The 13,437-nt window shown below is 33.2% G+C and overlaps 1 protein-coding gene across 1 annotated transcript in view; it reads left to right on the forward strand.

The window, feature by feature from the left end:
- The first annotated feature begins 1,676 nt into the window (after positions 1-1,676).
- LOC132552860 (BTB/POZ domain-containing protein 16-like) overlaps positions 1,677-13,437 on the forward strand; it is a 53,426-nt gene continuing 41,665 nt past the window's right edge. The window contains exons 1-2 of the mRNA XM_060217050.1: positions 1,677-1,786; positions 3,387-3,453. Of these exons, the coding sequence (XP_060073033.1) occupies positions 1,677-1,786; positions 3,387-3,453 (177 nt within the window). The remainder of the gene's footprint in view (positions 1,787-3,386; positions 3,454-13,437) is intronic.

Consider the following 13,437-nt stretch of genomic DNA (forward strand, 5'->3'; position numbering starts at 1 on the left):
AACAAGGCAACCATGTAATAAAAGAAAATTAATCATCATCATCATCATCATCATCATCATCATCATCATCATCATCATCATCATCATCATCATCATCGTCATCATCATCATCGTCGTCGTCATCATCATCATCATCATCATCATCATCATCATCATCATCATCATCATCATCATCATCATCATCATCGTCGTCATCATCATCGTCGTCGTCATCGTCGTCGTCGTCATCATCATCATCATCATCATCATCATCATCATCATCATCATCATCATCATCATCGTCGTCGTCGTCGTCGTCGCAAGTCATTATTGTGATGTCACAAGGAAAGGGATGACGTCACAAAATCCCAGAATGGTGACCGGGAAGTGTAACTCTCTCATTTGGTAACATAAAAATGTTATATTTTAAATGTTTGATACAACAGCATAAAACAATGTCAATCTGAGTCCTGTTTCATCTGGTTTATCATGGTTTTTAGGATATCCTCACTTCCACAATGATGTTGTACTGAGCTAGTATGAAAATTGATGAGTATGGAAGATGTGAATTGAATCTTTAATTGAGGCATAAGTACAAATACATTGATATACCTAATATTTTTTTTCTTTTGCCAATTCGACTTTATAAGGCACCGTATGATGGACCACGGTGTGGAGAGGAATTATATTTACCCAGTTTGAAATATCTGTATCATTAACAGGTGACGAGACGCTGAATATTTTTCGTCTGATATTTCCTTTCGTAAATTGGACGGACAGAAAATGATATACTTTGATTTGACATATACATGTATACGTGAACTAAACATGATTATTTTGATTTATTTCGTTGTTTCAATTTTCGCTTCAAAATATTCTAGCCTTCTGCCAGACGTAACCAACTTATCACGATCTCATTTTGAAAAGTATCCAATCCACTTTTTAAGCAAAAAATCGTTTACGCCCGTTGTCAATAAAGTTTTAAAAAAAATATACGAATCATCACTGTTTGCTTGTTTCAGTATGTGTATTTGTTTTATATTTCATTATTTCATTTTCCGATTTATTAATTTAGCAAGAAAGATAATAGACAAACAAATTTTGCCAATGGACGTTTTTCATTCTTTTCTTTTCAAATAAAAATCATCGATATTTTGAAATACAAAGCAGACTCCCCTAAACCAGGGCATAACTATACTCAAATACTACATGATTATTGTACATGTACGTCCCTGACTAAGCATAATAAATGTGACGCACTGTTTATCATTCATAAATGCCAATTTCTTTTTTCCTTATTTCAGATATTATAACCCATGTCAGGATATCACGCACTAGTGAACATCTTTTGAATTGGATGCACTGAAACGCGTTGTCTATGTCGAGACCTCACGATTTCTTGGTGGGTTTCAAAAGCACGTGGCAATGTTTACTCCGGAAGTAGATTACGCGAATTAATTCGCGGACTTTAAATTGCGTCCATAGTTACGTTGCCTCGGCGGAATATTAAGCAAATACACACTGGCTATAAATACTTCTTAACTTCTAAGCATTGATACGTATATTTTTGATAATACTTGTACAAAAATATAGAAGTATTACAAATAAAAACTGAATTAACGATTGTTTACTTAGCGTCCTATTTTAGCGGAAGGATATTCGAACAGTGTGATCGGGTCCAATCCGGGAGATCAAGCATGGCGGATGTATCGACGATGGGATCGCATCCCTTGAAGAGTCGTTTATCGACTTCATACTTCCCTAATATTCCACCTGCTGCACCTAAGGCTGCAATCTCGTACTGCAAGTAAGAAAACCATATGGTGCATATTTGTATTGACTTGTGTCATGCTTTACTTAGCAGTAACTACCGAACGAAAAATGCAGACGACATATGATAAGTGATTCTCGATAAGATCAACTACACAGAAGATCAATCGAATTGAAGACGATTTTACAATTTCTATTCATATAAGTCAATATCACTACCATTTCACACTAAACAATTTTTAACTCTTTAACATTATGAAGTGTTTATGGTTGTATCAATAATTCTATGAAACTAATTTTATGTGCTTTTAGTTTGCCACTTCTGTCAGGTAGAGACATTGATTTTTGATAGCCATATCTTGATCAGAAGTTGATGACCGTGAACTAAGTCATAGTGATTTGATTAGATGCTGGTGTCTGTACCTGTTCATATTAAAACAATGGTGGATATTAATATTTTCTTATCATAATATACTTGCACATTTACAATGCTGTTTAATAGGTTTTTCTGTAATAATGCACCAAAATCAAATTCATTTCCTCTAAACTCCCCACTCCAACACAAACACACATAGTTTTCTCAGCTGTGGTGAACACTGTATGTGGGTGTTTCTGTTCATTTTGGCCCCCACCAACCAATCACAGACATCTTCTGTTCTACTCTTTTTTTACGTTCTATTCTCTAATCATGCATATAGGATATGAAAACACAGAACCATTTCAGTAATCCTGTAGAAGTTGAGAGTACAGGTTGCGTTACTAGCCTTTGGCTAGTGGGAATTTCCCTTAAGTTGAGCAGTGGAGTGTCTGGCCAGAGACTGAAGGGTCGCTAGTTCGAACCCTAGCGCTGGCAGGGTGTTTTTCATTACTCCTTCCTATTACAATCAACTACTGCTTTCCTGATTTGTAACTGTCTTTGGATGTACAATGTACATGTATTATCACACTTCGCTGTAAAATACATGCTCTATTGCAAAATATATCCTACTTTTCGTAAATTCTTCCACTTTCTTCTCTATCCGCTTTCATGTGTATATTCTGTTAAAGCCCAACCTCCTTTGTTTCATCAATCTGTTAATGGGTACATTTACTGTTTTAAATCACTTTACTATAATCCAATCTTAGATTCTCTGTGCCTTTCGTCTTGTTTTTATCAAATAGTCTCTTACACTTTGTATTCTGAATTTCATAGAGAATCAAGTAGAGGACCACTGAATGAAAGTGATATTATAGATGCTTTTACCAGCATACAGTAGAATGGTGAATCTTTTTGAAGAATGAATTTGAATGTTTAATCCCGATGGAAATAAAGACAAAATGTGAGTTGAATTCACCAATAACATGCCTCAAAATGCCAGATGTTGTCATAACACTTATATTTTGAAAGTTTGAGTGCCCCAGGATCAAACCCTGGTTTGTTTATTTGAGAATTCCTCCACCTCGGTCCCTTACCCCTTCATTATCCCCAAACTCGCTGTTCTTGGTGGTATATTGCTTAACCTTAAAATAGAACAAGTAGCCTGCATTGCTTTAACTCTAACACAGCAATACATTGTAACTAGACTTGTTTGTTTTGTTTGAACATTCTAATTAGACAATACGTTGGTAATTAACTCAATTTCTTAATTGATTTTCAGGTCCGTCAATGATGCTCCATACACGGCACTTATGGGAGTGGTCGTGGATGCTCGTCAGCCAGATAGGGTATGTATTCTCATAAAGACAGAAAAACAGCATACAACATGAAATATTTATTGGAACATAATATCAACCCATGGTAATTGATCAGTGAAATTTATTCATTGGTTATATAACTTGTCATATTAAACAAAATTAAAGTAGGGAGGTTTCAGATTTAAAGCAGTGAATAGATTCTTTATTACTAGAAGTGATAGAAGCTTTAATTTTCAGTTGTTAAAGTGTTTCTTTATTTTTTGTGAATACATATACATTTCATAAAATACTTTTGGTATCCAATTTCAAGTCTGCTATAAAAGCTCAAAAACTTTTTTAATATGAATTATGAATATATCTGTAAAATAACATCTTGAAATGACTTGATCACCACTTTTGATAAAAACTGCTTCAAAATTAGGGAGTTAGTCCCTTATCTGTAGTGAATTTATTGAAGTCTTCAAACTAAACAACCCCTGCACATTATAGATATGATGTAATTCACAAAATATATCTATAGAACCACAAATGTCAAAAACAAAGAATATGAAAAGAAAAATTTACAGCCTATCAATTGTGATATATATTTTCACAAATTATGATGAGAAGATTGTTCATTTTGCAACTTGCTACATATCAACTTGTAGAATTTAGAATGTAAGCAAGTCATATTGGTACCACCCTATAAGCATAAAAACCTGTGTGATATTCGTTCAATCTGATACCATTGGAATCGTTAAAATTAAAATCAATTAGATTTAGAAAAGTTTATTTTGAAAATTAAATTCTAGGAAACATTACTAAAAACACACTGTTCCTCTTTGAAGAGGCAGGATAAAACTATTTTTTCATGTTTTAGGTGCATTTTTTACTCGTTAACTTGAAGAGAAGCTCTTTTAAAAAAGAACAGTAAATATATATATATTATATGGATGAAAAGAAGTGGCCTTTTGAAAAACAAATTGTTAGCTTTTCTTATATCTAGGGTTCTTAGGAGGGCACATTTTACAAACAGAATTTGATACATTAGACAGAATGTACTTGAAAAGCAGTAGTTGATATTGAACTGTTGAGGAATTACGGATTTCACAGAAGCTTGTACTTAATTTAGCATTGTTAGCTTGAATTGTGCTTTGAAATCATAAGTTCAGCAAGCTTTTGATAGGATTTAAAAATGCCCGTCATATTTTCAAAAGTTTTCAGTTTTAGATGGAAATCTAGAGGACTTTGTAGCAGAATGGATTGGGGATATTGAAAAAATCTAATACTATAATGTACAAGAATTGAATAAAAAGTTATTGCAAATTCACACCTTTTAAGAAAGGGATTAAAGCTGACCTGTATATCAAATGGGCGTTGATATATGGCAGTGTAGTGTATAATTCCATCTTGTAAGAGGATTATAATCAACAATGTTGACAGTGGACTTGAATTGGTGTTTAAATAGCGCTCAAAGATTTTCAATAAACTGTTAAGCTGTGTTATATGAACAAGTCTCGCACAGTTATTAAACAAATTCGATTTTGTTACTCAGAGTCTGATATTGTCATACTCAGTTATTGATATAAAGTATTTCGAAGATAGAACTTTGTAGATAAGCCATTTTCTGTTTATCTTAATGTTTACTTACAGAAATATGCACCTAGTTGACGCTGATATTTATCAATATTAATGGATTTCGTATTTGTAAGGTCATAAATCATTCTATAGCTGAGCTTGTAGGTTTTTAATACAGGACATTTGTCATTAGACCAAAAAAAGTTTTCTGAAGTATATTAATTTATTCAAAATATTCTATTTTGCAAACTAATTGAAACAGAAAGTGTAGATGAATAAGAAACTATGTTGCTGCAGGTCAGGGAATGGAAATAATGATTTTGATATTCATGACATACGTAATCATTTATCAATTTTCTCTAATGCTGGTGGCCTAGTTATTTCTCAGATAGCCTTGATATGACAGATTTCATGTTGTAACAAATATCTATTATGTCTCAGGGTTCAATCTCCACAATATTTTGTCATATTGTCCAGTAGTTTCACAGGCTTAAGGAAATAGAGACAAAAAATAATTATTTGAAGAGATCAAGAAAGTGTTTTATTTTCTTTTGTAACCAGTGTTGTTTTAGTAAACAGGTTAAATGAAACAGGAATTTCCTTCTTGGAGCAGGAGTATGTCACACTGAGAAAATGCTATCTACTTCTTATTGACGTGGCTATAGAGAAAATTTTTCATTACTTCAATCAGTACTAGGTGTTAGTTTAGTATGCAATGGTTTTTGAAAAAGAAAGTCAACAAATCGTCATTGATCATACTCTTATTAGAAAATGTAATATTCTAGATCTTTAACTGGAACGGTTTTTGTTTGTCAAGTGAGCACTAGCTTTAATTTGCAGTCGTCATTGATTGCTGATATACAATTGAGAGTTTACAACTGAGTAGGGTTTACTTATCAACACGTAATGAATACATAACTTGTATGAAAATGATATGGGCTAACGAAATGGGCTAAAGTATAGGCTGGCTATTAGTGTGAAAGCTTTAGACAATATCAACAATACAGAAAATGGTTTCTTTTTATTTTAGTTAAAATTTTAAATCTACCAAAATGACTGATGGTTCTATATCTCTGATTGTAAAGTGGTTGTTATATGTGGTTTCAATGTTTGTGCTATATATGGAGACATAACCATTTTGTTTTAAGCATTCCCTTTGAATTTCTTAGGGAATACTTGAAACAGTTTTTTTTATATGAATTTCTTAAACATTCATTGTTTTAACCACTATAAGTTTTATTTGACAAATGTTTTACCAGGTGAAGTCACACTCATATGGTGGTGAAGTGATATGCTATGTGAAAAGGAATGAATCAAATGAACAGTCATTTATTTCAGTTCATATTTTCACAGTAGTACATGAATGTTCAACTGTGTCAATATAGCTGTTAAAAGCACTTTACAATAAAAATGATAAATATACAAAGAGGTCGCGACCATAAACATTAACAAGTGTAGGTATGCTTGTGGTGTCTGTTTGTTTTGCTAATAGTTTAATTCCCTTAAAGTTTACACTACTCAAGGATACACTTATTGACCAAGTACTTTTCAGAATGTTGTCATGAAAAAGACTTGAACTGAAAGAAAAATTGTAGCAACACTGGATGTTTTTAAGTCACAGCCAATCTGTGTATTGTGTCAGGTTCTAAAATGTGAAAGCTTTGTCATCCTGATTAAAAAAATCGGTGTCCTGAAATGTACAAAGCCAGTTCATGTAAGAAAATCTAGTATTATGAATAATTGAAGAGATTATTTCCTTTTTTGATATTTTAAGAAAATTCAGTTTTAGAAAAAGAAATTTGCTTATTTTGTAGTGTATATTTAAAAACTTATACTCCTTAAGCTGACAAGTAAAGGGAACAAACCACCTAAATTAAGTTACGGCATTAAAGCTAAACCAGTATTACACATAATGTCGACTGTAATTTATTTGTGATTTTTTCTAAAGGTTCTTTTAAACATGGAGCTACAATGTACAGCACTAAATTGGCTATATTTCAAAGGTATAGTGAAACTTGAAGCTTTTCGGTGGAGAACATATATATAAATCTCTTGTGACGATAGGGAGTGGAGTTCAGGAGCCGACTGGCTTCTGTGTGGGGCTTAAAACTTGGAATTATTGATTATATTTCAGACTGTAGTACACTTAAGTGGGACTTGTATATATACTAGCTGTAGATTTTGAGGTCTCTTAGGAGCTGAGGGCGTTCTATGATATTCAAGTTGGGGGTGTTGAATTAGGGTGGAAATATGCAGAAACTTTAATTTCAATGGCTTATATAATAATGTTTTCTTCATATAAAGAGATAATGTTTATGAAGAAGGGTGAAAAAACCCCAAAAAAACAATCATATCTGTTTGGTCTGCTGAATAAATATTTGAATCAGTCATGACTAGTTTTCATTTAGAATTTAACCCAAAAAAGAGCAAGTAATTATCAACTGATTGCTATTATTAATTGACCATTATTTGTCATCAAGTGCTTTCTTTTAGTTACATAAACAATTTTTTTTTGAACAAAAACACTTTAAATAAAAATGAAGTGAACAGGGGCTGGTAGCATACAGGTACCAAGGTTATCACTGATGAAGGCATGCACAAACAAACTGATTACTATTTAAACCACATTATGTAGTTAGTGGGAGATGTGAAAAGATATGATGTATATGAAATTTGTAAAATTTGAATGCCTTAAGGATATTAATCTGTAATGTCATATTTACATCAACCAACATACTTCAGCTTAACAGATTTTAAATAAGGCGTTGATATGAAGATCAATCTGTGATGTGTTTTACACACTTCAAATGATGTAAGTTCAAAAGGTGTTTGCATGTGACTTTAAAGGATGGGTATTATTATTTGTTTATAACATTATTTTGCCTGTAGCTTAATCATAACAGGTCTAATGGTATTGAGAATCGGGGGGGTTGGGGGAGTTGTGGGGGGTTGGGGTTGTGAGGGTGATTGGGGGAGGTTGTTTAGTCTGTTGTTTATAGCATTAGTTGTTTAGGGATTGGGGGGTATTGTATGGGGGTATAATGTGGCATATAAAAGATTCCAGAGTTGATTGTGTATGACCAGAGTGATTATCTGTAGAAATGGTATTTATTGATATATTGATACAAGAAGAAATGCTTTTAACACTGTATTATCTCCCTGTCACAGCATTGATTGCACACAGTTTAAAAGTTTTCAGGTCATGGTTTTTAATCTATTAAATGTACATAAAAGCTGTGAGTAGTTTAAAATCTTAGAAGATTTTATGATTTAACTTTAATTTAAAGTTTGAAACTAATTTAAATAGAAAATGCTACAGAACTTTTAAAATTCAAGAGATATAATGGAAATCCTTAAATTTGATATTTTTTTATACATATCACCTGGACATCATTTTAAATGAATATAATTAGTTACTATCTTTCTTTGAAATTTAAATTTTAACCGACATAACATTACCATGGTATACCATTGTTGTATCACATATGAGATGAATCATTGCATGAAACTGATTGGGATCTAAAATCTCTATATTTGTATCTCATTTTCTGTCAGGTTTAGGTTTGGGGTCAACCTATATGTATGTTGGTTGGGGGCCGAGGTTTTGGGCCCTGAATATGTACTGTGGATAGTTTTGATATACAAAATGAGTTTAAATTGAAAATTTGACTCTCTTCTGAATGACCATGACTATGAAGGCACTTGAATTTTGATGAACCGTTTAAGAAATTTGAATTAACATTGCAGTAATTACATGCTGTTCAGATCCATGTATATTGAACGATATGAAATAGATACAAAATTGTCTATTTTTATCAAAGTTATACTTCATTTTATTTGCATACCGTGTATGCTTAATATTGGCATTGATACACATGCGAATGAAATTTGAAATGTAGTGTTTGAACTTTGATAGAAATTGATTTGAAATGGGTAATGGATACATGTAACTACTATTTGATATCAATTTGTATGTAATCTGTATTTAACCAGTATGTAGTGTGATCAAATGCCAGATAAGAAAGAAACATATTAATTTCTAAAAAGGAAATAAACGTCGCCAGTGTGCTGCCTCAGATGGTATCAGTAATGATATTGTAATAGTTTTGTAATAGATTACAAACTTACAGTCCAGAGAAGGTGTGTTTCAATAAAATGTTTCTTTCTATCAAGTTGCAATGTTGGATGCACAAATACAAATATTCAGTATCAAACATTACTTTTAATAAATCTGTTTCAGAATTTGTAATGCTACATTTACTGATCAGAAATTGATTTCAGTGTATATAGTGAATCTGTAATACCAACCTTTATATATCCTTTACATACATGTAGACATTACAATGCTTGTTATCCTACACTGTGTTAGGATAATTCTGGCCATCCTACCCATGAAAAAAAAGCTCCATTAACTTGCTTGTACATAAGTACGTTAGTTAGGACCAATCTGAATATCCCTTACTCACTGTGATAACAATTCTGGAGACCCTACCTTGTTTTAGGACAGGCCTGTTGATCCTACCTTGTGTTAGAACAAGACTTGAGATCCTATCTTGTGTAAGGACATGTCTGGAGATCCTACCTAAGTCAGGACAGGTCTAGATATTCTATGCTGTGTCAGAGGAAGTCTGGAGATCCTACCTAAGTTAGGACAAGTCTTGATATCCTAGCTTGTGTTAGGATAATTCTGTTGATCCTACCTTGTGTAAGAACAACTTTGGTAATCCTAACACATGTGTAAGGACAAGTCTGCAGATCCTACCTAAGTCAGGAAAAGTCTAGATATTCTATGTTGTGTTAGAGGAAATCTGGAGATCCTACCTAAATCAGGACAGGTCTGGAGATCTTGCCTAAGTTAGGACTAGACTGGAGATCAAGCCTAAGTCAGGACATGTCCTGAGATCCTAGTTTGGTTTTAGGACAAGTTGGTTGATCCTGCCTTGTGTAAGAACAGGTTTAGTGATCCTCTCTTGTGTTAGGACAAGTCTGGAGATCCTACCTACATGTAAGTTGGGACAAGTCTAGATATTGTATGTTGTGTTAGAGGAAGTCTGGCTATAACATCATACATTGTCTTATAACATGTCTAACCATCAACTCTTGTGTTGGAGCAACTATGAATATCCTAAGTTAGGACAAGTCTTGAGATCCTAGCTTGTGTTAGGATAAGTCTGTTGATTTTCCTTTTGTAAGAACAAGTTTGGTGATGCTTTCGTATGTTAGGACAAGTTTGGAGATACTACCTTAGTGAGGACAAGTCTATATGCCCTATGTTTCGTTAGAGGACATGTGCAGATCCATCCTAAGTCATGACCAGTCTGGAGATCATACCTTATGTTATAACAAGTCTGACTCTCAGATTTTGTGTTGGAGAAACTCTGGATATCTTACCTAAGTTAGGACAAGTCTTGAGATCCTAGCTTTTGTTAGGACAAATCTTGTGTAAGGGCATACCATGTGATCCTAGATTGTGACAGGATAAGTCTATATATAAGTTTCAGTCTGGAAATCCTACATTATGTTAAGACAATTCCTTGTTTTGAGATCAGTATAGTGATCCTACCTTGTATATAAGTTCAGTTATCCTATTTAGTGTTTAGATACATCTAATAATCTTATCTCCTATTAAGACAAGTATAAAGATCCAGTCTAGTGCAAGGAGATATCTAGTGATCCTACCGTTTGTTAGGACAAGTCTAGAGATCCTATATCATGCTAGAACAAGTATGAAGATCCAGTCTAGTGCAAGGAGATATCTAGTGATCCTACCGTCTGTTAGGACAAGTCTAGAGATCCTATATCATGCTAGAGCAAGTATAAAGATCCAGTCTAGTGCAAGGAGATATCTAGTGATCCTACCGTCTGTTAGGACAAGTCTAGAGATCCTATATTATGCTAAAACAAGTATAAATATCCTATATGGTGTTAGGAGATATCTAGTGATCCCACAGTACCTTCTGTTATGATGAGTCTGAAGATCCTATATTAGGAAATGGCAAGTCTGGAGATCATATATAATGTGGGGGGATATCTGATGATCCTACTTCCTGTAAGGACAAATCTGGAGATCCTATATTACATTAGGACAGGTTTAAAGATCCTAACTGGCATTAGGAGATATGTAGTGATCCCAAAATATCTTTTGTTCTCAGTACATTATGTTAGCACAAGTCTGGAGATACTATATTAAGAAACGGCAAGTCTGAAGATCATATATAGTGTCAGGAGATATCTAGTGATTCTACGTACTGTTAGGACAAGTCTGGAGATCCCATATTATGCTAGAACAAGTATAAAGATCCTATATAGTGTGAGGAGGTATCTAGTAATCCCACAGTACCTTCTGTTAGGACAAATCAGAAGATCCTATATTAGGAAACGGCAAGTCTGGAGATCATATATAATGTGGGGAGATATCTGATGATCCTACCTTTTGTTAGAACAAGTCTGGAGATCCTACACAGTATAAGGTCAAGTCTGGAGATCATATATAGTGTCAGGAGATATCTAGTGATTCTACGTTCTGTTAGGACAAGTCTGGAGATCCTACACAGTATAAGGTCAAGTCTGGAGATCCCACACAGTATAAGGACAAGTCTGACGATCTTATGTAGTTGGGACAAATCTGCTTATCTGAGTTGTGTGAAAAATTCTTCTAACTAAATTGTCATTTTGAGGTAAAATGTTTCCCTTAGTCATAAGAAGGAAATATCTATAGACCAGGTATATTTGACATGGTAGACTTGTACACCCAGTGTCTAGCACTGTTACATTTCGCTGACTTAAGGCCTGATCAGTTGTGTAGATCCACACTAGGGTGTAATGGATATTGGCCAGATAAACTGTTCCCATCGGAAGCCTGTCAGTACATCATTCACATGATCCTTTGATTAGGATCATGCGTAAACATTTGTATTTAAATAGATTTATTCTTTGGCTTTGTCATGGACGTTTAAAAAAAAATTGGCTGAGTGTCATGTTATGATAGCTTGTTTCAAATTACGATATATCATATGTTAAGATTATTGAAGAATAAGGACTAAATATAATTAATATATATGTGTCAGGCGGTTAGTTTATTTCTTTTGTGTATATATCTGTGACTGTACTTGCTCGATGATTCTTATCATTCATAGAAAAAAAAACTTACACTTTGATATATGTAAAATCACAGCCATGAAAATGTATTGTAAGAAATAAACAGGGGTTTTCCTTTTTACAATGAAGAACTTGGCTTTTAATTAAGACTCTAAAATCAATTGTATGCACCATGATAGGACGGTTACAACAAACAATGATTTTCTATTTAGTCATTTGAATACAGACATTTTTGAAATGAAAAAAGTATTTTAAGAATTCAATTATTCAAACCTCCCAAAAAGTTAAAAGTATGAGACTTACCTCCCTTATTAAATCCATTTTATGTACCTGGTATTATGATATGGTTTATATAAGTTGTCATCAATGTACAATGTATCGTTCATTAAAATCTGAAGAGTAAGAATGAAAGCACTAATCATTTGAACCCATGTTTGTAATTTTTTTCTATATCTAAATATATATTTAGCCCCAGTTTTAAATTACAATGAAAGAAAGGTTTTCATTTCAAATTTTAAAAATGTTTTATTAAATCAATTTAATTTGAATGGAAAAGGCAGCAGGATAAGCCTTAAATACAAGCTCTGTTTTGCAAATATTTAAACAGTGAGGATCTAAACTCTCATTGTTAAATTATAGTGAATATATGTTTTCATTTAAAATTTCACTTATATTTCATTAAATCAATTTAATTTGAATGGAAAAGGCAGCAGGTTAAGCCTTAAATACAAGCTATGTCTTGCTAAGTATATATATACAGTGAGAGTCTAAACCTTCAATATTTAATAACCAATGAATATAGATTTTAAATTTGAATTTCACAAATTCTCTATTTAATTGATTTGATTTCACTAGGTATAGGCAGCAGGTTTAACTTTATAAACAGTGAGGTTCTAGACCCTCAATATTAAATTATACTTACATTTACAATGTATAAAATGCAGGTTTTTACCTTCACATTGTGGGATTGGTCTTCAATTGTTGTTGGTGTATACATTAGTGTTTCTGACTTTATTCTATCTCTGTTAATTGCCATATCCTTCTACTGACTCTCTGATGCTAATTAGCACCTCCCTGTCTCTCTTCCCACTCTCCACCCCTTCTCCCAGTTAATGTCCATGTTGCTGTTGACTGTCTCTGCCCCTCATTTGTCATGTAATACCTATCCTTGACACATCTTTTGGTCAGATCATTAACACAATAACTGATTGATCCTTCTTTATTTTTCTCATTGGTAGGAGTTGAATTCAATCAACTTTAGTAAACAGCACTCCTTGGCAGATATACCAAATTAACTGTTATAAATGAAGTAGTTCTAGGAACATCGGTTATTGAGCATTTGTCCCCTATATATAGGAG

This window comes from Ylistrum balloti, unplaced genomic scaffold (assembly GCF_031769215.1).
Source record: "Ylistrum balloti isolate Yb309-2 unplaced genomic scaffold, AGI_CSIRO_Ybal_v1 Utg370282, whole genome shotgun sequence".
NCBI lineage: Eukaryota > Metazoa > Mollusca > Bivalvia > Pectinida > Pectinidae > Ylistrum > Ylistrum balloti.